General features: G+C 46.8%; 1 protein-coding gene across 14 annotated transcripts in view; it reads right to left on the reverse strand.

Moving 5' to 3' along the window:
* PKHD1 (PKHD1 ciliary IPT domain containing fibrocystin/polyductin) overlaps window positions 1-24,521 on the reverse strand; it is a 455,042-nt gene that overhangs the window by 128,443 nt on the left and 302,078 nt on the right. For 13 of the 14 annotated variants that reach the window (XR_012645152.1, XM_074991417.1, XM_074991418.1 and 10 more), the window contains one exon: window positions 15,395-15,555. Coding sequence is in view for 13 of the 14 variants with exons in the window: in XM_074991417.1 (XP_074847518.1) it covers window positions 15,395-15,555 (161 nt within the window). In the remaining variant the exon portion in view is untranslated. Of the gene's footprint in view, window positions 1-15,394; window positions 15,556-23,719; window positions 24,520-24,521 lie in introns of those variants that run through there. The other variant, XM_074991423.1, reaches the window with a different exon arrangement.

The following is a 24,521-nucleotide window of genomic DNA, read 5'->3' on the forward strand; positions in this document are numbered from 1 at the left end:
GAGAAGTCAAGTCAGTTCAGTCAGGGAGGATGTGGCCCATTATCAGTAGCTAATGTAGAGGTGTGACCATCAAGGGCACAGAAACTGCTTTTGTAATGGGCCAACCACTCCCAGCCTCTGTTCAATCTTTGGTTGACACAATCCAACTATGTGTGAGTAGGCAATTCTATGAAACTCCACTGGCATGGCCAAGGTACAAATATTACCAAAGCATTAACAGCAGTAGGCTTCTCAGTGACATAAGGCCAATCTTAGACAGGGTGGCATCATATATTCATGCTGTCATCCTTTTCAAATAAAGACTAGCTTCTTAAGCCTGGACTATGCTTAAAAGTTGGGTTGATAATGTGATGGGTATAAAGCACTGCAGCTGTGATGCTGTAGTATTAGAGTTGCCCACTTTGGCTGGACATATTCCTGGAGGTTTCAGGACATGACATAATTTTTCATTTCTGGAGACTCCAGGACAATCCTGGAGGGTTGCCATTCCTACTAGCTTCCATAGGGTAGACATGGTTTTAGACCAGTGGTGGGTAACTTGCATCCCCCAGGACCTGTCTGTGCCCATCTCCCACACGCCTTTTGCACCCTGGGGAAGTGGAGCCTTGCACTTCCTAAACATACCCCTCTCTCCCAGCACTTTCAGAGTCCCATGCATCTGCTGATACATGCTTTGTCCTCACTCTTCTCTGTCCCTCCTAGAGATGGAATGCTGAGAATCAGCTGTTCAGGTTGTGGGAGGGAGCTGGAGGACAATAGCATGAAGCACAAATCAGTCAATTTGTGGCACTCTGAAAGTGCTGGGCAGGAGAGAAGGTATAGGAAGTGTGGGGCTCCAATGGCTCCTGACAGTGGCCACCTCCCCACAAGCTTCACAGAGGCTGGTGATGCATGGGGTCCACACAAGAGAGAGCCCTGTTGTTTTTTCGTGTGGATAGATACACTAGTGAGCTCAAAACTGAGCCCCAAATAATATGTCATTCAAAAGTTGCTAGTTCAGGAAGAAGGAAAGAGCCTCGCATTGTTCTGTCTGTCATTTCCAGCAAGCAGAATATCTGGTGTCTTAAATGTTATGGAGAAAAAAAAGGAAATATCCAACTCAACTTACTCCTAGGAAAATTATTGTATGTAGAGACAACTTGCAGGACTAGGTCTTTGATTTGTGAATTAGGCACCACAATGCAGTCAACAGCCAAAGATGAATTGCATCCAATTAAGCTAAGCTAGTAACCCTGTCTTGCTGAGTTTGCTGCTCAGTGAAATTTTAATAATAAAAACATGGGTCTGTAAACCAATCACTTAAAATAAAAGCCATTGCTTAATCTCAAAAACATTACCACCAAAACTGAATGGACATAAGCTAAGTTCTCGTGGTGGAACATTCATAGCCTGGCTTTCAATTAATATGGATGATGTAATGTATGGAAGTGAAGGAAGGAGCTTGTCAATAAATCATCACTGCTTACCCCTTTTTTCCATTTCAAACATATGCCAGGCTGATGGCCTCCATCCATTTTAATTACTTGGAAATTGGCCCCCTGCATGTGAGAGCCCCAGGGCAGCTTGCCACAAGGGACTGTAGTTCGTTCTATTTTTACAAACTATTTTTAATAAATATTAGGCCATTTTTTTATAATTGACATTTGCCTCTTCCATGTTCCTTCAAAAATTTGTGGCAACAAAAACTTCTCTATTTTTGTTTTCCAGTTATTTTTTTGCATGTGGCAGATGGCTATCAATTGGTTGCTTAACAATCAATCCACCGCACTCTACCTCAGGAGAAGTTAGCTGTTCAGTTACGACTTCTCATGGATTTTGCAGCAGATTCTGACATCAGTTTCAGAAGTGTAAATCTAGAGTAGCTCTACTGACTTTATGGGACTCACCCAGAGAGTAGGCATCCTTCAGTCTGCATAGACTATGAATCGCGCCCTTTATAGTTTCAATTGAGGGCTTCATTTACAGCGTCTCCTGTGACTATGAAGACCCACACGAGAGTGACAGTCCTTGCTGCATCTCTTGCAGATGTGGTTGGTGTCTGGCAAGTCCTTAGTGTGCTTTCTGTGTGCTCGCTTCTCCTCTGCTAGCTGTCTGATCCTCATCTCACCCTTCTGAAGGCCCTTGTGTAACCCCTGCCTCCATCTGCTGCGGTCGTCTGCTAGTTCTTCCCAGTTGTTCAGCTCGATGTCTACCTCTTTGAGGTCTCTCTTGCAGACATCTTTGCAGCGCGACTGGGGGCGTCCAGGAGGTCTTTTGCCAGAGGCTAGCTCACCATACAGGATGTCTTTTGGAATCCTTCCATCATTCATCCTGTGGACGTGGCCAAGCCAGCGGAGCTGACGCTGCCTGAGAAGGGTGTGCATGGTTGGGATTACAGCTTGCTCGAGGACGGCGGTGTTGGTCACTCTGTCCTTCCATGATATTCCAAGGATGCGCCTGAGGCAGCGCAAGTGGAAGATGTTCAGCCTCTTTTCCTGGCGGGCATACAGGGTCCAAGTCTCGCTTCCATAAAGGAGGGTGCTGAGGATGCAGGCTCTGTAGACTTGCGTTTTGGTGTGATTGTACAACTTGTTGTTATTCCACACTCTCTTGCTGAGTCTGGACAGAGTTGTGGCCGCTTTTCCGATCCTCCTATTTAGCTCAGTGTCCAACGACAGGGTGTCAGTGATGGTGGAGCATCACTCACCCAGGCAGAGATAGGTATAAGTGGGATCAGGATCTGACTTAAAACATTTCAGAATAAGCCATGATGATTAGGACTTACTGAAAAAAATATCCCATCAAAATTGCTTTTCAATTGGGGGTTTGACTAAATTTACATTTTTGCCTGGTCTGCTTTCAGTGGAAAATTTCAGCTTTTCATCAAAAACTCAAAACCCAATCATTTCTGGCCATCAGGTTTCCCTTCTTTCTTTCTTTCTTTCTTTCTTTTCCTTTTTAAAGTAAAGTCATAAAAGGGAAAATTTTGACAAAAATATGTTTTTTTCATTCTGAGCTGAATTTTCCATGGGGAAAAAAAATCTCCCCTTACCAAACAGCTTCAATGATTACATGGCATTGAAGAGGTTAAGTGAAACTGTACTAAATCCCTGATAGTGGAGCTATGAATTCAGTATTAAAGTGTTATTCATTCAGTTTGGGGCAAGTCTATATTTAAAATGGTGCATTGCAGTAGTGCTTTAGACTTTGTCAGAGTCTGAAGCAGAGCCGTGGTAGTGCTTCAATACAGCGGTGTGGTCACAACACCAGCGCTGGGAGAGAGGTAAGATAAACCACCTCCACGAGAGGAGTAGCTAATGGCACTGACAGCTTGGTTCCCAGAGATGGCATCCTGTTTACATTAGTGCTTTACAGTTCTGTAACTTGCTACACAAAGGAGAGTGTTTTTTTTCACACCCTGAGCAAGAAAGTTACAGCACAGTGAAGTGACAGTGTAGACAAGCTCTTTACAAAGACATTCTAACCCAGTGTTTCTTAAACTATGTTTTGTGGAACACGGGTGTTCCACGGACAGCTTGCGGGTGTGCCACCAGTGCTTGGAAAAATAATTCAAAGTTTTGCCATAAATAACCATTTTACAATGATAACTGTAATGGAAAACACTGAAACATAATTTTATTTCTACATCTCACAAGAGAAGTAGTGGTCTGGCAACACAGCAAGGTTCACTAACATTGTGCTAACCTCCTTTGTCCTCTTATTTTCTCCTGTCTCTATGGCAGCAAAGCAACTAGCAACAATGTTTGGCATGTGCACTACACTGGCCTGGCAGCTATGCTGTCATTCAGCTGCCTGTTGTCAGCTAATGTGTGTGTGTGGTGTGACGATTTATTGAATTTATTATTTCCACCATTATGAGTAAACAGAGCAAGTTACATTTCCTTCTAAAAAGCCACAAGTGAGTGAAAACACTCCTGTTTTCTGTTATTAAAACCACGTACGATGTTACTTCTTCATTGCTATGATACCTGATTAAATTATTTTGTTTTGTTTTAACTCAATGGCTGTGTCTACACTAGCCATGCAAATGGCCATTTTGAAGGTTACTAATGAGGAGCTGAAATGTATCTGTATCAGCAGATAGGAATAAGGGGATTTTGAAGTTCCTGGGGTCCTTTCGAAAAGGACCCCCATCTGGACGAGCCATGCGGCAGTGAAAAGCAGCAATTTCGAAGAGCCACAGCTGGCGGCATGCTAATGAGGTGCTGAATATGCATTTCAGAGCCTCATTAGTAATCTTCAAAACGGCCATTTGCATGGTCATTTTGAAGATTTGGGCTAGTGCAGACGTAGCCTATATGTTGCTTTTTGTTTGGTTGTGGGCTTTTGGTCTGAAAACAATTTTTGGAAGAAAATTTTCATAGGTGTTTCACATCAAAAATATCACTGTTTGGTATTCTGTGATCTCAAAAAATTAAGAAACACTGCTCTAAGCCAAGAGCAGAGAGCTCTCCCATCACCACAATTAAGACACTTTTTAAGGAGAGGGTTTAGCAATGTTGGTGGGAGAACAGCTCCCCTTGACATAGTGATGTCTCCACAGGGCCCTTAACTCAATATAATTACACTTCTCAGGGGTGTGGCTGTAATTATACCAATATAAGCCTGTAATATAGGCTACAGATGAGTTCAATCATTTTCGAAGTGAACTAAACTGAGACAAATTAAGGGCACTTGAATTCTGAATGATTGTGTCCACACAGGAGTTCAAAACAGTTTAACTAATCAACATTAAATTAACACCTTTAGGTAATTTGGATTTATTGCCCTGAATGTTGCCATCCTGCTGGGTGCAGAGCTCTTCTGAAAATCTAGCACCTTGCATGGGTGCTATTTTGGGAATCTGGCCATTAGGTCTGAACCAAAACCCCTGGAATTCAACAGAAACCATCTCATTAATGTCAGTGGGCGCCAGCTCAGGCCCACAGATAAAGAGCATGAGAGACAGTGTTGGTGTTTGTGCCTGTTTTGCTTTCATATGGAATTAATGGTGGTTTAATGGGGTATGAAAGGATGTTTTACTGGAAACAATGAGGAACAATTGTCTAGCTCACGTTTCATTTCACAGGTCATTATTGCATTAAGAAGTAAATCGACCAAGTCCGGTAAATAACAGTCTGTGTATTGCCCAGAGCTCCAAACCAACAATCTTAGCAGTTGCCAAATAATATCTTTGTCATTTTTAACCCTTGCAGGGATCCGCTGGAGGCTAAACAATTACAGTCTTCACCCACCCCTAGCAGGTAAACATTATTCATTTGACTTCTCATCCCCTTTTCCTGCAAAACCCCATGAGGCTGGGGTTTTGCATTGTTGATTTGTTTATTAGCCAACCTAGCCAACACCAAGCGTCTGGTGGCCTTGAAAAACAACACATATTTTAGAGACTGCTGCAGGCATCTTTAAACAGGCTGCTTCCTCTGCAAAATTAATTGTTGCAAAGTGCACTGTTTCCCTTGTAAACCTTTTCAAACTAATAGTCAGCAGTTTGGTTGGATTGTGGATATGCCTGAAAGATCCAGGGAAATTAATACAATTGTGCTTTGAAAAACAAGTAGCATTTGTATTATAATTGCATGTACATAAGGATCTAGCTTTTCTTTGATGTCTCAGTGAAGCTCCAGAGGCAGCATTGCCTCATGGATAGGAAGTCAAGATTGCTGACATCTATTTCTTGGCTCTGCTACTGACCTGTCATGTGACCTTGGTCAAGTCATGTCACCTCTTTGCCTCTGCTTCCCCTCCTCTACTCTTCATTACAGAGGTTGTTAGTACTCTGGGGATAAGACTGCCACGTGTCTATACAATGCCCAGAAAAGCAGCCCTGATCTGGGCTGGGGTCTGTAGGTACTGGTGAGACAGCACTTACAACAATAAAGGGATGGCTGTTTGTAATAGGGTTGCAGGAGTATTACTCAATGGGGTAATGGAGAAGTTTTCAGATTGGTAGTCTCCCTCCAACCTTCTTCCCAACTCCTGCCAACCATCCTCACTACACCCACCATTTTCTATGGGTACAGCTAAACTGCACATGAAACCCAAGTCTGTGGGACCCGAGCTTGTGCACTTGGTATTTCTAAGCCCATGCTCGAACATCAAATATGAGTTTACCATTGCTGGGCCCAAGTCTCATAGCAGAGCTAATGCTTCCATTTTGCGCTACACAGACCATCTGACTTGGGTCTGTGGGTTGAGCTTCATCCACTCCAGAGGCGCCAGCTTCCTCTGGGCCTAAGGTTTGCTCAACCCCCTACTCCACTCCAGGCACTGATCCCACTCTTTTCCCCAAGTCTGAACTCCAGCCACTTCTCTCCCATACTGCCTGTTCCCAACCCATTCTTGCTCCTCCCTTTTCCTCTTCCTCACAGAGCCTCCTGCATGCTGGGAAAGAAGCTGATTGACGCAGGAGGGAGGTGCAGGGGTCGGGGGTGGAGCGGGGAGCTGGCTGCCAGTGGGTGCTAAGCACCTACTAATTTTTTCAAAGGGGGCTCCAGCTCTAGAACACCCATGGAATTGGCACCTGTGAGTCACACTGTAAAAAATACAAGTCTTGGACACTCTCCTATAAGGCTCCTAGGACCCAGGTCCTGAGTCAGACTGATTTATGTGTGGACAGAAGAGCCTGGGCTCAAACCTGAATAAAAGCCCATGTTTACTCTGCTGTGTAGACAGACCATGTATGACCCATCATTCCACTTCCACTTGCAAGCCTTGCTGATGGAGTAAGATCTAGCAAGCAGTGAGACAGTTGGGCCAAGAGGGCTTGATAGTCCATCTCTTTGAAAACAAACCCTGCAGCAGCAAGTTGCAGAGCCTGGAGTGGCAGACTCAGGCTCATGGTACATATCACAAAACAGCAGTGTAAACATTCTTGCTCAGGCTGGAACCTGGGCTCTGAGATTGGAGAATCATAGGGCTGGAAGGGATCTCAGGAGGTCATTGACTCCAGCCTCCTGCTACAAGCAGGATCAACCCCCACTAAGTTATCCCAGCCAGGACCTTGTCAAGCCAAGACTTAAGACTGTCTCGGGATGGAGAATCCACCACCTCTCTAGGGAACACATTCCGGTGCTTCACCACCCTCCTAGTGAAGTAGTTTTTTGCTAATATCCAATTTACTCCTCTCCTTCTGTAACTTCAGACCACCGCTCTTTAGTTTGCTATATGACACCACTGAAAACAGTTTCCCTCCCTCCTCTTTAGAGCTCCCTTTCAGGAAGTTGAAGGCTGCTATTAAATCACCCCTAATTCTTCTCTTCTGTAAACTAAATAGGCCCAAATCCCTCAGCCTCTCCTCATAGGTCATGTGCTCCAGCCCCTTAATCATTTTTGTTGCCCGCTGCTGAACCTGCTCCAACCCATCCACATCATTTTTATATTGGGGGGGGGGCAAAACTGGACACAATATTCCAGATGTGGCCTCACCAGTGCCGAATAGAGGGGAACAACCACTTCTCTAGATCTGCTCGAAATGCTACTCCTCATGCACCCTAGTGTGCCGTTAGCCTTCTTGGCTACAAGGGCACACTGTTTACTGATATCCAGCCTTTCCCCTTGTCAGGTTTCAAAGTCCAGGATCCAGTCCAAGCAAAAACATCTACATAGCTATTTTTAACCTTATGGTGCAAGCCCCATGAGGCACAGCCAAGTGATCCAGGCTCTTGGTTTTTCCACTATTGTTTGTTTTTTTGCACTGTCATCATATGTGCATGGGGTTGGGGAGGGAATTTTCACAAACTGGTTACTTCTCTAACTGTGTCTATCTTACGTAGAGAGTGCCTCACCACCAGAATACCTTCATGCGGCACCCTAGATTATTAGCCTTTTCACCTTTATGCTCAGAGACAGAGACACAGGAGCAGGAGACATTTTAAAACATGGGTGCCTAAAGTTAGTTATCTACATCCATAACTATACACCTAAATCAAAAATGGGAAGTGGACTCTGCAAGGGACAGGCAGACAACAAGACGGAACTGAGGCACGAGATGCCATGTTGTAGAGATTTTGGTAGCCAACAGGCACAGATGAATTAGTGAAGGTTTATATCCACATTAATAACACTGTGCCGGGGATAGTAGATGAATGCTGAGAACTTGACAGCAAGCAGAAGCAATCTCTTCACAGATCCTTCTAGTCCTAGGAGCAAAGTCGAATAGAAGGCACAAGATTCTGGCTGTGTATTGCTAGCCAGGAAACCAGTACAGGTTGGAAGACTTTGGTTTTGTGGATCTTTGTTCCACTTTCTGAATGGGAGTAGAATTTATAGTTAAGATGGCTTCCACCTCAGCAGAAGGGGGTCCAATCATAATAAAGCCACCTCAACGAATGGCGATAGCTGTGTCAGCAGGAGAATTTCTCCTGCTGTTAAACTACTGTGCACACAAGCCCTTATGTAGCAGAACTTGTCTACAGTGGTATACTTTTTTCACATCCCTGAGCAACAAAAGATTTGCCAACATAAGTACTAGCAGACACATGGCTTTTGACTTCTGTAAGGCATCTGCCTTGATGCCACATGACATTTTGATTAAAAAACTAGAATGCTATGAAATTAATGCAACAATCAATGGATCAAAATTTGGGTAATTGAAAGGTCTCAAAATATAACTATAAGTGAGGAGTTGTCATCAAGAGTTGTGATTTCTATTTAAGAGGACTGAATTGGATTTGATGACCTATTGAGGCCCCTTCCAGTTCTAGTACTCTATGTATTCTGTGATCTTTATAAATGACCAGGAAGAAAGAGCACAAACACACACACACACACACACAGAATCATAAATTCAACACAATCTAGATGGTTTTGTAAACCAGGAACAAGCAAACAATGTATGTTTTAATATGGATAGGAACAAAGAATGTTGGCCATACTTATAGCATGATGGGGTAGGGGAGCACTCGATCCTGGTAATCCATCTCCATGGTTACGTCTACACTAGCCCCAAACTTCGAAATGGCCATGCAAATGGCCATTTCGAAGTTTACTAATGAAGCGCTGAAATGCATATTCAGCGCTTCATTAGCAAGCGGGCGGCCGCGGCACTTCGAAATTGATGCGGCTTGCCGCTGCGCGGCTCGTCCTGACAGAGCTCCTTTTTGAAAGGACCCCGCCTACTTTGAAGTCCCCTTATTCCCATGGGAATAAGCCACACCTGTTTGGTATAGAAATGTACCAGCCATTTTTGGAGGTCAAGCTGACTATTTCAATAATTCCAGCAGTTTTAGTTCTGTCCAGGTCAAAATATTGAAGGCTTCAACAAAATATGTAGGAATTTCTATTTTTGGTCCCAGGAGTCATGGAGACACACGGAAGTTTCCTGAACTTTTCTGACTCTTAAACATATTTTGGGCCTCATTATGTTTGTAGTTTGCTTTTTTTCTTATTTATTTGTTTATTTATTTATACCTCTTATTAATTCCTATTACAAGTAACCAAACTATTTGTCATCTCTACCCTGACATCAATGGTTCATACTACAGCTAGTCAAACACTTCTCACAGAAGATTTTCTTCAGCAAAACATTACTTTTTTCACATAACGGAAATTTTGGAAAAAAAATATTTTTTGTTTTTACATTTTTGGTTGATTTTAGAATTTCAATGAAAACATGAAAATGTCCTGCAAACATTTTACATGGAAAACAACAACAAACAGAAAATAAAACACGGTTTTTAACTGGCTGTAATTAATACCAACTTACTTTTAAGCTAGTTTATGTGAGATTGTGTAGCTTTTAAGTTAGGGTGACTGCTCATCAGGACTCCTGGTGTTCAGGCATAGATTCAGTATGCAACAGCTTCTATGCCTCACACTTGACAGTGGGTACAAATACAAATGACTTCCCCAATGTTTATCAAAGTTTTTAATGTGCATGGAGAGCCTTTAAGGAAGTGGAGGATGTTTTTTTGTTTGTTTGTTTTATTGTAATGTAGAAAACAAGAGTATTTTTCTGAGATTTATTAAAGATGAGAAGGAAAAGGTATCAAATATTTGGAAGCCATTAAGTCCCTGATCCAGTAAACACTTATACACACCTCTGAGGGAACTATTTAGGTGAGTAAAATTACATCCATATTTGCAGGATCAGGGACTAAAACAGTTAAAATACCAGAATATGAAAGAAATTGCTCCGATGAAACCATATGGATTTTTAAGCATCTCTTTACAAACTCAGCATGGAAGTCATTGTGAATACTCTGAATAATAAATAATAATAATTTTGTGACATTGTGGTGGATTACACTGAATGCTGAATTTGGAGCCATGCTAAAGGAACAGTAAGAACTCCTTTTGGATTTACAAAAGAACACCAAGGGCTGTCTCTTTCACTGCTCAGATGAGAACACTCAAAGGCACATATCCCGAAGATTCTAATATTTTCTGGGACTCCACTGAGCCTTTATGCTTTAATACCCTGACATCTGGAATGCTCCAAGTCTAATGTTTAACCATAAATATCTGCTGAGATTAAAGAGCCGTGGAGTAAGTTTCAATCTTTTGGGCCTATAATTGCTTGGGAAAAGAGTATGGTATTTTCCCCTCTAGCTAAAGAAAAAGAGAAAAAGACCTCTGCAAGCACAGATATTGGCAGACAAATTTTCTAACAACCATTTCCTTTCTCTGTTCCCCACACCACCCCCTCATTTCTCCATCTATAACATCATCTCACTGTCACTCCTAAGAAGAAAGTACAGAAAGTTTAAAAAAAGCTTCTCAGGATCAAGCCATATAAAGCCAAGAACAATCCCAAAGCCAAGCAGACAGCACACCCTCTTCACCACTGACATTTGTTCTTTCATTAATACTTGTGTCACAGCTAACAAGCGTGTGTTCACACGTACGAGTTTCATCTGTCTCTTTCATTTTAAGTTCAAAAAGGCCTTCAGCATGTCTCCAAATAACAAGAAGAAATAGGAGATAGGAGGATGGGCCAATGAACATGGTATTGTCATGGGACTCAAGAAACCCGCATTCACATCCCTGCTTCGCCACACATTCAAACTGTGGAGCTCCTTGCCAGAGGATGTTGTGAAGTCCCAGGCTATGGACACTCTACACTGCCCTTTCGGAAGGGGCATGTTAATAAGGCAGTTTGAAAGATGCTAATGAGGCACTAGCATGAATATGCAGATCCTCATTAGCATAATGGCAGCCGTGCATGATTCGAAAGTGTCGCTTTCGGAACACACGCTGACGTGTAGATGGGGGCCTTTCAAAAGGACCCCTGACTTCAAAACCCCCTTCTTCCTATTTGGTTTGAGGAACAAGGGGTTTTCAAAGTCAGGGGGGTCTTTTCGAAAGACCCTAACTACACGGGCGTCGTACATTCTCAATGCAGTACTTTCAAATTGCACGTGGCTGCCATTATGCTAATGAGGTGCTGCATATTCATGTCAGTGCCTCATTAGCATCTTCTGAACTGACTCGTTAACATGCCCTCTCCAAAAGGGAGGGGTAGTATGGCCACAGCCCAAGACTATAACAGGGTTCAAAAAAAATAATTGCATTGAAAGATTTGTTATTTGGGGTGGTGCCAACTAATCCAATATTGTAGTTAATAATACTTTTACAGAATCAGAATTTTTAAAGATTTAGAATACAATAAAATGAATAAAATATAAAATAGTATACAAGTACTCAACAATCCAGGAGTCATCCTCCACTTCAGACTGATTGGTTTCTTGATGCAGTTAGATGTATACAGGTAAAAGCCGTGTCTACACGTGCATGCTACTTCAAAGTAGCGGCACTAACTTCGAAATAGTGCCCATCACGGCTACACGCGTCGGGCGCTATTTCGAAGTTAACTTCGACGTTAGGCGGCAAGACGTCGAAGTCGCTAACCCCATGAGGGGATAGGAATAGTGCCCTACTTCGACGTTCAACGTTGAAGTAGGGACCGTATAGTCGTTGCGCGTCCCGCAACCTCGAAATAGCGGGGTCCGCCATGGCGCCCATCAGCTGAGGGGTTGAGAGACGCTCTCTCTCCAGCCCCTGCGGGGCTCTATGGTCACCGTGGGCAGCAGCCCTTAGCCCAAGGCTTCTGGCTGCTGCTGCGGCAGCTGGGGATCCATGCTGCAGGCACAGGGTCTGCAACCAGTTGTCAGCTCTGTGTATCTTGTGTTGTTTAGTGCAACTGTGTCTGGGAGGGGCCCTTTAAGGGAGCGGCTTGCTGTTGAGTCCGCCCTGTGACCCTGTTTGCAGCTGTGCCTGGCACCCTTATTTCGATGTGTGCTACTTTGGCGTGTAGACGTTCCCTCGCAGCGCCTATTTCAATGTGGTGCCACGCAACGTCGAAGTTGAACATCGACGTTGCCAGCCCTGGAGGACGTGTAGACGTTACTCATCGAAATAGCCTGTTTCTACATCGAAATAAGCTATATCGATGTAGGCTTCACGTGTAGATGTAGCCAAAATGTTCTATATCGTAGGTTGTCTTATGACACTACCTATCACTATGGGCAGCATATGGCCTATACCCAAATCTCTCAGAATACACTTAATATTAAAACTATGCTGAAGATAATTTCATATTTCTTTGATTATTCAGAAAGCACATCAGGATCTTGCAGTGCTTCAAGGTCATCACGATCAACCTCAATGATTATTGTAAATTAAGAAGGTGAAGGAGATTTGGGTGAATAGGTAATGGCCCTATGACACATCCTGGGAGCTGCTTTTGTTAAATCAATCCCTGATATCTGCTTTCTTATTTGTGTTCTGACTCTTTTGCTTAAAACAGAGTGCAGAATGTACAACTGCATAGCTTCCTGGGCAGTATGCTCAATTGAAGATTTATACTAAGAGGCATGAGAAATGGTAGTTAATAGACCTTTCCAAGTTGGTAAAGTGTCAGATAACCCAACATTTACTATAGATAAATTCAGGGGAGGTTAGGTCCATCTATGGCTATTAGCAATGATGGGCAGAGGTGATGTCCCTAGCCTGATTTTTGTCAGAACCTGGGAATGCACAGTCACTTGATGATTACTTTTTCTCTTTGTTGCCTCTGAAGCATCTGGCATTGGTCACTGTCAGAAGACAGGATATTGGGCTAGATGGACCTTCTGTCTGACCCAGTATGGTCATTCTTACATTCACCTCCTGTGTTACCACAGTCAGGCTGGCAGAGACAGGGGTGCAAAGGAAGCAGTTGCTTCTGGACCCCTTTGACATGCTGCGCCAGTGCACTCTGCTGCTCCATCCAGCTCTGAGGTGGTGGGCCGGGCGAGGCGGGCAGTGCTGCAGTCTGAGTAGCGCTAAGAGATGACTGCTCTAGGCCCTGCCTCTTATGCTCTTGACTCTGCCACTTGTGGAGCGCAGAACTGGGCCCACCTCCCACTTTGCCCTGGGCCTCACAATGACTGTTGCTCCTGCTGCTCCAGCTCTACTCTCTCCACCGGCTCACTTCCTGATCACACCTCCAGTTCTGCTCACTGATTCTGCACCGGCCACTAGCTCAGAATCTTGCCCTGACCACTAGGCAGCACCCTGGGCACTTCAGAGTTTGAGAGATAGGGCCAACATCCTCAAAGTGGACACACAAAATTGGAAACATCTGAAAAATTGCGGATGAAGGGAAAATTCAGAGGATGCAGAGGGCCAGAGAAAGAGTTTACTACCCTGCATTTGGCAAACCACATCTCCTTTAGCTGGGAGTGGGAAGGATGATGAATATTACCTGATGATACTAGCTCCTCTGGTGCTCTGGGATTTAAGCAGAGGGTTAAAAGCTGCAGTGTAGCAGTCTGAGCACAAAGCAACTGGAGCTGAGCAGAATAACTGGGCACTAGTTAAGTAACAGGTAAATATTAGAAGGCCTAGAGGGTGGAGACAAACCAAAAATGTTAAGTGCTGAGCTCTGCAAGCTGGAATCAAGAGAAGTAGAATTCCAAGAAATGATTTCTATTCTTGGTTACATCAGCATATATCTGACTGCAGTGGAATTAATCCACCTTTATACTAATACAATGGAGGTGGAATTTGGTCCACTGGGATTTTTGTGGGCTTGACCAATGTCTGAGTGTAACTGTCTCACGTGCAAGCCTTCATACACCGCCCAAAGCATTCCGTGTTCAGAGAACAATAACGTCACCTCCAGATGAACCTGGGCCTTTCCAAATGCCCTCATGAAGAGAAAGGGAACTGCAGTTTTGAAAGAGAGAGGCTGTGGGATTATGACTAGAATTTGGAAGGAGAAAAATGCCACTCACATTTGGGCACTGAGAGGAAAACACAATTCTGCTTTTGCTTGAGAGGCAGGCAGCATTTACCATATGTTGTCAGCTGCACTACGTGAGGAGATCAGCCCTGTGGAGTGGAGGTTGCACCATTAGTGCAGCAGGGTTTCTTGGCGTTGGTAACTACTATGTGCCTGAGAGTGTTTAAAAATGGTACATATCTTAAAAAATATTGGCAACTATGTGCACACGCATGATTTAATAAGTTGGTGCTAAATGATCAGTGATGCTGCAGTGCCTACTGAGAGATTAGCATTGGCTTGTGATTAATAATCAGGGCAGAGAAGGTAGGAGGACATATTTATGCCTAGACTATGTTTTAATCAGCCCTCTAAGCAGCCAGTGAGGGAGGGATCCTTAGAGGAAAGCCTTTACTGGGTACACATTAAACATTTTGTTTAAAGATTAAAGTTCTTCTTGTGTTTAATCAGTTTTAGAGCAGGATGGAAAAGAGGATTGATTATGCTCCCTCACATGAGCCTCCCATACTGACAGAGTAACAGATGATGCAACTTTTCTTCAAAATGGCCGCCGTCAGCAGCAGGCTGGGGAAATGCTAATTGTAATTAAAGAGTTTATTTGGAATCACAGAGCAGAGTTTTAATCAGGATGAGAATGGAGCCTTGCTGTGTGAACTTTCAGAATGTGGTTACTGAGCAAGATGGGTCTTTTTAAATGAGAGAAAATATTCTTTAAACTTCTGGCCTGGATTCTCAGACAGATACTCTCCTCAGTAGGAAATGAATAAAGATCCTCACTGGAGCAATTATTATTATTGTGTTGCACTTACACAGCACCTCACATTCAAGAATCCCAAAGCACCTTGCAGATGGGTGAATATAACCACTCTGGTTTTACAGAGAGCTCAGTTAAAGAACAGAGTGGTTAAGTAAGGCAAAGTGCCTCAGCATGTAACAGATCAGTGGCACTGCTGCAACAGAAGCCCAGAGTTGTAACGACCAAGCCCTTTCATTAACCAATATATAACCTTCCTCTTTTAATGAAGAGTGCTATGGAACCTCTGTCCACAGAGTGTTCAGGCTTTCAGAAAAGGGCAGCCCACTGGGATGTCTGAGGACTGGCTACTCAATGCACTACCCAATCTTCATCAAGGTTTGTCAGAAACTGAACAATCTTCACATGCCACTTACCTGCGTGCAAACAGGACTCCGTCCATTCAACTTCAGACTTTGGGAAAACAGACACAGGTGGCTGTAGACCCAGGGCACTTCCATCCAAATCCTTGAAAAGAGCCTTCCGTGAGCCTTCACAACCCGGCTCAACAGACACAAAATCCTTGGATCCATTAATGCTGATTGAGGGAAAGAGGATCATTAGTGCTGGGAAGACAGTGAGAGGAATCACATTGTACTGGACTTTCAAAGTTATTTTCATCATCAGGAAATGGATTTTCAAAGCAAAATCCACACATTACCACAGTAATCATGTGAATTGACCTGTGTGTTAAAAAAATTGTGGAAAAAGGGAAAATTAGGGACAATTGGTGAAATCTGATGAGACAGAGCAAAGTCTGGCCTGCTCTGTCATCATGAAATACCACAACAATTTTTTTTTTCCATCATGGGTGGGCCAGTCCACGAAAATGAGATCTGGATCCCAATCTCCCAAATGCTGGCAGTGATCAGACTCAGAAGCCTGAAGATCAACTGGTCCCTGTAGTGTAAATGTGCCCTTAATTCCCATTCACCTCTCTGTAGGAGGAGCAATAGCAACCCAGGGGCTGGCTCGCTAAAGAGCAGCAACAATATTTGTGGCTGGATCCCAGCATCCTCTTAAATCTCAGGGACTTTCTAATTTTGATCATCTCCAGCATCTAAACAGTTCAACACTGCAGAGAACTGTAGCACTTCAGGTGCCACTCATCAGTATCCACAGGCTTATCATTCCCATGTTATTTGTAGCTTGATGAGAATGGCTGTGCAATACCGTTCTATCCATAGCACATTAAATGCCCAGATCTTCGTACCTGTAGGTTCAGCTCACTGAAACTAAATTATACCATATTTTAACTTACTGAACTTGAGAGAATTCTACAGTAATAGTCCTAAAAGCTTGGGACTCTGTAACAAAAGTGAAAGTAGGCCAAAGCTGGGTTCAGATGTTCTTATGAAATGACTCTTTGGTTGAGTTTCAGGCCTTGGCCCAAGCTTTGAACGCATCTGTTGTTGGAAAGAAATTTTAAGAAAGACAATGCTTTCAAGAGGAAGCCAGGGAAACCCTATTGGCCTGTATGCATGCCACTAGCTAGCAGCTTTTGGGCACATCTGGGGCACACAGTATGAAAGGTAGGGAATTGGTCATTAGGTGTGAAACTTTGAGTAGCTACACCCCTCCCACCATAAATGGAGGTGTGCAGAGTCTCACGGATTGTGATACCACTTATCTCTATTGCTGTTATTTATTACTTGTCTGAGAGTGCATCTACACTAGCAAGTACACTCAAAATTAGGATCAAAAGACCGAGTTCTTTCGAAAGAAGCCACAGAGCGTCCACACTGACACAGCGCTCTTTTGGAATTAACTTCGAAAGAACTCCCCCATTCTTTCGAAGTTGGTCCTCCGCTCCCAGGATGGGAAAAGCGCCCTCTTTCAAATGAGTATTTCAAAAGAGAGCATGTGTAGATACTCCGCGGCCTGCTCTTTTGAAAGAGCAGGTCCTCCATGGCCGTGATCAGCTGGCAGGTGGCAGCGCCACTCACAGCACAAGCAGAGCTCCCAGAAACCCTCAGGCAGGAAGCTGAGAGCGTATAGGCAGCAGGGAGCCCAAACTGCTGCACAGCCATCCAGAAAGGGTGACACTCCAGCCCGCCTCACCAAGGGCCTCACCAGCCAGGGTCACCCCACCCGGACCCTGGACCAGGTGAGGTCGAAAGTGAAGGAGCTCCAGCAGGCCTACTGTTGGTCTCGGGACACAGCCGGGAGGTCAGGGGCAGCACCCACCAGCTGCCCCTACTTTAAAGATCTTGACCGCCTCCTTGGGCCCAAGGAGGCGGGACTCCCAGCTGTGTACCTTGACACAGCAGACCCCCCAGTGGAGCCAGAGCTGGAGGGGACAGGGACTGAGGGGGAGGACCACCCCAGACCTCCAGCCACCTGCAGGCAGCCACCACGGATCCCGGACACCAGTGTTGATGAGGGCTTGAGCGAGGGGACCCTCACCATCGAAGTCCCCTCAGGCCCATCGAGCCTGGCCCCCTCAGATCGCACCTCATCCGAGCTCCTGGAGGGACCCACAGGTGTATACCATGCACGCGGGCAGCCGCGGGGCTGGGGGAGAGAGCATGCAATCCTGCCCAGGGTGGCCACAGCCCACCCACGGGGACATCAGCCCCACAGCACGGGTGGGCCAGATGGCCCCACTGCCCCGGCCTCACAGGACCAACATGGGGCACTCAGCACAATGTGACCCAGACAGTATCACAGGCCACCAGGCTGTGGTGGGCCAAAGGGGCAGGGCAGAGCCAGCTCTCCTGCACCCTAGATGGGAAACCCTGGATGCACTCCCTGCAGGACTGCTGGGATTGGGTGGCAGGGGTGGGGTGGGGTGGGGGGGTTCATGGGGCCCCTCACTGGGACTAATGGCCCGTTCCTCTCCCGTTATGTCTCCACAGCTCCAGTGGCCGGCAGACGGACCAGCCCCACAACAGGCCCAGGGGCTACCACCAGTTCCTCCGCCGGTGCCACCAGGCTGAGGAGGAGGAGGCAGGGGACATGGCCCACGTGGCCACTCTCAAGGAGCTGATGGGCATCATGTGGGAGTGACTCGCCATGGAGAGGCAGGCATGGGACCGGGTGGAGTCCAACCTGGATGCCCTCACCCAGGCTATGGTTGGCCACATAGCCCCTGCCACCACTCCATTGCGGGCCACTCCTGCACCCCGTCACCCTCCCACCGTCCCCCACACACCCCTTTCCCATGCATCCCCCCCGCCAGCAGTTCCCCCCCGCTCCAATCCCACAGTCCCCTGCCTCTCCCACGAGGAGGCCGACCTTGAGGTCCTCCTCCCTCCCCACCCCCAATGGCCGGCCAGCTGGAAGTCAAGCCCCCACCCCTCCCCATGCCGAGCCCAGCGCAAGCTTGGGGACCACGCCTGAGCCACACCCCTACCTCCCTGTGCCACCAGACCTGGGGAGGAAGGGGCAGGTGTGGGCAACGGGGGTCCCAGCCATCGAGCTCCGTGGAGGGGTGAGGCCCCCCACCCCAGCCCCCCGTTCACCCTCCCCCCACATGTAAATAGTTCTCCCCACTTAACCTACCCCCACATGTATAGAGTTCACCCTAGAAAATGAGGGTCACCGTTCTTTGAAGTAAATAGTTTATTTTATGGTTTAACCTGTGTCCCACGTGTGTGGGGGGGAGGGGTGTTGGGGGGGTTACCGTGCCCCCGCTGAAAGGCCTGGCGCAAGATCTCCCTTACACGCACCCCGTCCTGTTAGGCCTGGTGGCACAGGGCAGCAGGGGACTGTTCGTACCCTCACCCCACCTCGGTGGCCCACCCCTTCATGTAGGGCTCGTGTTTCACCTCCACCAGGTTATGGAGGGTGCAGCAGGCCCTGACCACTGCCAGGATGCTGGGGAGGCCCATCTCCAGCCTGGTGTAGAGGCATCTAAAACGCCCCTTGAGGCAGCCAAACGCCCGCTCGACAGTATTCCTGGCGCAGTTCAGCCGCTCATTGAAAAGGTCCTGTCGTGGCTGGGTGTGCCTAGTGTAGAGCTGCATCAGCCAGGCCTGCAGGGAGTAGGCCGCATGCGCCACGATGCAGGGTGGCATCGTCATGTCCCTGATAGGGAGCTCCCACTGGGGGATGAAGGTCCCCTCGGCCATACAACATCCCAGCCCTGAGATCTGGAAGACCTTCACGTCGTGTGCGCGGCTGGACCAGCCCACGTAGATGTCCTGGAACTGGCCATTGCTGTTGATCAGGGCCTGCAGGACCACCGAGTGGTAACGCTTGTGATTCATGTAGGCCCCGCAGCTGTGCTCCGGGGAAGCTGAGCTCCTGGAATCCCTGGATGGCGTCATCCAGGTCCCTGATGTGAACCAGCTGCCTCAGGGGCACTGCATTGATTGCCCGGATGACCTGCAGGGCATAGGGAATGTGCTCATGAGCCTGGGGTTGGGGTGTGGCTTGCCTGCCCGTGCCCATCCCCATCCCTGCCCATGTCCCTGGGGTGCCCGTCCATGCCCCCAGGGTGCCCGCCCGTGCCCATCCCCATCCCCACTCCTGTCCCCGGGGTGTCCGCCCTTCTCCAGACAGTACTCATCGCCAGGCTGCCCCCTGCTGCCCACATGCAGTCTAGGTGTGAGCTGGGCATGGCTTACCTTGATGATGATGGTCCCAATGGTGGCTTTGCCCACTCCAAACTGGTGGCCAGTGGATTGGTAACTGTCCAGGGTAGCCAGCTTCCATAGGGGGGTGCTGGCCTCAGGTGTGCGTCCCAGTGCTGAAGGACTGGGGCGAGCCAGTGGCACAGCTCCAGGAATGTCCCCTGGGTCATCTTGAAGTTCTGTAGCCACCAGTTGTCGGCCCAGTCCTTCAGCACCAGGTGGTCCCACCAGTCACTGCTTGTGGGGAAGCTCCAGAGGCAGTGGATGACCCAGCGGACTGGCTGATGATGTTGCACCCTGAGGATGGCACCCAGGAGGGTGGCTATTGTGGTGACCACCCAGAGCCGCTGCAGCACAGTGGCCAGGACCACGACCATGGAACTGGCCATGCAGCTCTGCTGCTTGGGGTTCATGGGGGCCTGGGATGCCACCTCCGCTCTTGCTCATTCACTTGCTCTCTCTCTCGCGCATGCACGCACACTGCCTGGAGACAGGGTTGTTGGCCCTCGGCATGTGCAGGCTGAGACATAGGAGGGGCCCTTTAAGGGGATGGCAGGTGGCGGCCCCAGAAGGGCTCATCCACCATGCAACCCTGCCTGTGGTGCTTCCTGCCCCCACTCTTTCAACAGAGCGCCCTGGCATGTGTGGACGCTCTCTTTCGAATTTGTGCTGGGGGCTTTTCACAAGAATGGACCGAACCTTCGGTCCCCGCTGGTGTGTGTGGACGCTCCGTTTCGAAAGAGCATCTTTCGATGTTTTCTTTCAAAACACGTTCTTTCGAAACAGACCTGTAGTGTAGATGCAGCCTTACTGTTGTGCCCAGCAGCCCGAGCCATAGACCCACAAACACAAACCAAAGAGATGGGTGTTCATAATCTCAGTATAAGGCAAAAGACAACAGACGGATACAGACAGATGGAGGAGCACAAGGGAACAATGCTCTGCAATCTGTTTGGTTTTGTGATTTCTGTGGAATTTTCTTGTGCAAAGCCAATTGATTGGTGTTATGAGCAGGTGAACTGATCTGAGCCTTAATAGGACAGGTTAACAGTCAAATCAATGTTATTGTCTGCACAGCTCCAGAGAGATGGGGACCAAGGTTGCTAAAGCTGGTTCAGCCCTGGCATATCATAGCACAGACATGATTCCAGTTTGTATCTTCTACCAGAGGGCATCTATTCTGGCTGATGATCACTACAATGCAATGTGCCATCTTAGATTCCTTTCCAAACTCCTGCTCCTGTGGCACCTTATAAACTAACAGATTTTCTGGAGCATAAGCTTTTGTGGGCAAAGACCTGCTTTGTCAGATGCATCTGATTAAAATTCTTCTTGTGTTTAACCAGTTTTAGAGCAGGATGGAAAAGAGGATTGATTATGTTCCCTTGTACGAGCCTCCCATACTGACAGTCACAAGTGATGTGATTTTTCTGTAAAATGGCCACCGCCAGCCATTCATGTCGAAGCGGATCTTTACCCATGAAAGCTTATGCTGCAAAATATCTGCTAGTCTTTTAGGTACCACAGGACTTCTCGATGTTTTTGCAGACACTGACTAACATGGCTACTCCTTTGATACCATCCTACTCAAGGTTAGCTTTATGGCTCTTTCGCAAAGCAGCACAAGGAGGCCATCGAATGGGTCACAGATTGACCCACAGTTTTTAACATTTTAACATTTAACATTTTAAAATTAAAGCTAGGTCCACAGATGATCCAGGAACAGCAGTAAAAGTCTGAACTTTACCCACAGATTTAGCAGGATGCTCAGAGAGCACATTGCATTCTGTATGTCCATCGACCATTTTTGAAAGTCATCAGCTTTTGCAATGCATTGTGTGTGCAGCCGCTGACAAATAGCGTAACACTGTGGACTGAATTCAATAGTGAAATATAATGGGAACTGACGAGCTGGACAGTTCGCAGAAAACCACACACAAACTAGTGCCCAGAGCAAAAAGGGAACATGCACTGGCAGCCGGCTGGAGGGGCTGTGGATTGGAGTAGCATGGAACAGCTCTGATTGGTTTTGACTGGTAATGGGGGTTCACATTGGGCTTTATTGCTGCAGCAAAGCTTTCATGACAATGCCTGTGTTCTCCCTAGCCAGCTGTACAAATAAATATACCAACCCACATGTCCCATTGATACTACACATTTGAACTGCTGAAATGTAAGGTTACAGAGAAGTGCGCTTTCTTCCTGCCACTGTTCTCAGCAGATATGGTCTCTGGGCATGAGTTAGACTGGCACAAACCTGACTTCTCACAGTCTGATTGGTACCACTCAGTGCCGCTGATGTGATCTCACAGGCAAAAATCAAACTCATTTCCCATATGAAAAGGTCATACTGTAGCCAACTCAGGCTTTTTGCTGGAGTTCTTGGTATTTTCTAAGGCCTGGGGCTGAGTCATCAACTATGGCCTGGATCAAATATGAAGATGTTGGTTACGTAAAGTTACTTTTGCTTCAGAGATACTAGCACTAGGAGACCTCCAGAAGGCTCTGTTTGGAGAAGCATCTAATGAACTACCCAAGCCCTGGGTCTTCACATTTCAAACAGTCCAAACAACTCTGTGAAAGATCCAGCTAGAAACTATAAAGAGCAGACAGACAGACAAAAAATCACTGTAGACAATTTTTTTACTTCAACCCACTGTAGAAATTAGGTAATTTGAAATCACCTGAGCTGTACTTGAGTTCAGATTTTGAATACCCTCCAAGCTCTAAATCCATGGAACATTGCTGAGATTTTGAGTTAGGGCAGAAGTCCCCCAATTACAGTCTGTGGGCCACATCTGGCTTACCAACACATTTTTGACCAGTGCTCCGAGTTCCGTGGCATTACACATATGTGTGTCCCACCAGGGTCGCCTACAGGCAGGTTACAATAGTTTGTTTGCAATGAGTATCTGCAGTGGGAGCTGCAGGAAGTAGCTTGGGCTGCAGGGATATGATCCCCATCGCTTCCTGCCACTCCCATTTGCTGGAAGCAGAGAAGTGCAGCCACTAAGAGCTGTGGGTTGCGGGCCTGCAGATACTCAAGGACACACTTCTGTTGAGCAGAAATGACCTCAAGCAATATGGGCTTGGTGTACACTAGAGAGACTCAGAAATGGGGCTTGTGCAAGCTGTGTTTGCTTTTTTTGGATACTGCATTTCATGGAACTCCAATTTAACACACATGGGCATATTTAATCCTTTTAACCACTGAGCCCCTTCACTTTCACGGTTATATATCTACTGGTGCAAACACAATTTTCAGTGTCCTGTAGAACTGCAGTGGTAGAACAAGATGTTACCACAGGGAATGTCATCAAAACAAGCATGTGCACACATCTACAGAAAAGCACACTCTAGGACTTGATGCAGAAAAGACAACTTAAGCCTGTAAAAGGGATGGTTCTCCATCCTGTTTCCCTGGACCCCACACCATAAATGAATGGCCAAAAAGGCTTAACAGAGGGATCTCAGCAGGGGCCACTCATGTAAGCCAATGGGAGGAAGAGAGACTCTTTTGAACTGAGAACAATTGCAGCCTAAGTGGTCTTTGTCTGTATGGCTGATGCAGAGGGGACAAAGCGAAATGATTGCTCCTAAGCAGCTGGAATGAATCCAGTAAATATCCTGCCCATCTCATAATCAGCCACAGTTGTGTAAGTAGAAGGGAAATGTTTAGTTAGACGCAATCAAGCTATTTGTTATTTTGGAACTTGGTGTGGAGTTTCTCTGGTTTATGATTTCTTTCCCCTGTACTCTGTAACTTCTAAGCTGAAAGTCATGGAAGTAAATCTCTGTGCTGCAACTGAAATGTTTGAGTGCTCTCTCTCATTTTGTGAAAAAAATTACATTTTTTAAGGCAATTATTTGATACCTGTGTGCTAGAGAAGAGTCTGGGTATATTCATGCCTCAGACTGAAAGGTCAGCTATCAAATTACAGCTCTTTGTTTCTAAGCTCTCTTCTGAGGAAGGGTTGAGAGCTTGGGTTACCCCACAGGGAGACATCCCAAGTGTGTCTTCCAGGATTCAAGTTTTTTTTTCACTTGGGTGTTGGCAGTCTACCAACCCAACGTTAGGGAATCTGTGACCTTGGGGAGCCTTTTAAGCAGAGCCTTTACAGGCGAGGTATGTTTTAGATTTTTGCGAGACCCCACTTTCTGCACTCGGAGTGTCAGAGTGGGAAAGGCAGCCCTGACACCCCATGCTACCCATCTCATCTTCCCTCTCTATGTGGCCATTTCCCCTACTTTCTCATCCTACCATCACCTCATCCTCCCCTCTCATTTTTCTTTGAGTTCCTACTTACCTTGCTGTGCAAACTCCTACAATAAAATGACTACAGAAAGTCCCTTTAATATGTCATAGTTAGGGAAATTTTCCCTGATAAGAATACATGTAAATACAGGGTGATAGGGGCCTCTCAGGTTTCCAGTGAGCTGCCACTCTGCAGGGTGCCCCTGGGGCTGCCCCCCCCCCAGGCTGTCTGGGTGCCTTGTCATCCTTGCTGGGCGCCAGTGGCAGCAATAAGGGCACCAGTGGCTCCCAGTGCAGCGAGGTGCTGAGCAGGCACTGCAAGACGCAGGGAGCCAGAAAGGAGGTGGCAGATGCCCGCCCTCCCTGAGACTCAGGCCATGGCAGCTCCCTGTGCTCCTGGGAACCCTGAGGAAGCAGCAGGGACAGGGCAATCGCGGAGCTTCCCCCATACCCTTCCCCGAGCCTTAGCAGAGGGACGAGACAGCCATGGCACTTCCCCAAGACCTGAGGGAGAAGCAGGGATGGGGCAGCTGCCCATGCTCCCCCACACCCCATTTCCCAGAGCCCTGGGAAACCTGCGGGCTGCATGCTCTCCGGCCAGCAGCTGCAGCAGCCATACAGTTTGAGCTGCTGGATGAAGCTGGTGATGTTGGAGGTCTTGAAGATCACACT

This window comes from Carettochelys insculpta, chromosome 3 (genome assembly GCF_033958435.1).
Source record: "Carettochelys insculpta isolate YL-2023 chromosome 3, ASM3395843v1, whole genome shotgun sequence".
Taxonomy (NCBI): domain Eukaryota; kingdom Metazoa; phylum Chordata; order Testudines; family Carettochelyidae; genus Carettochelys; species Carettochelys insculpta.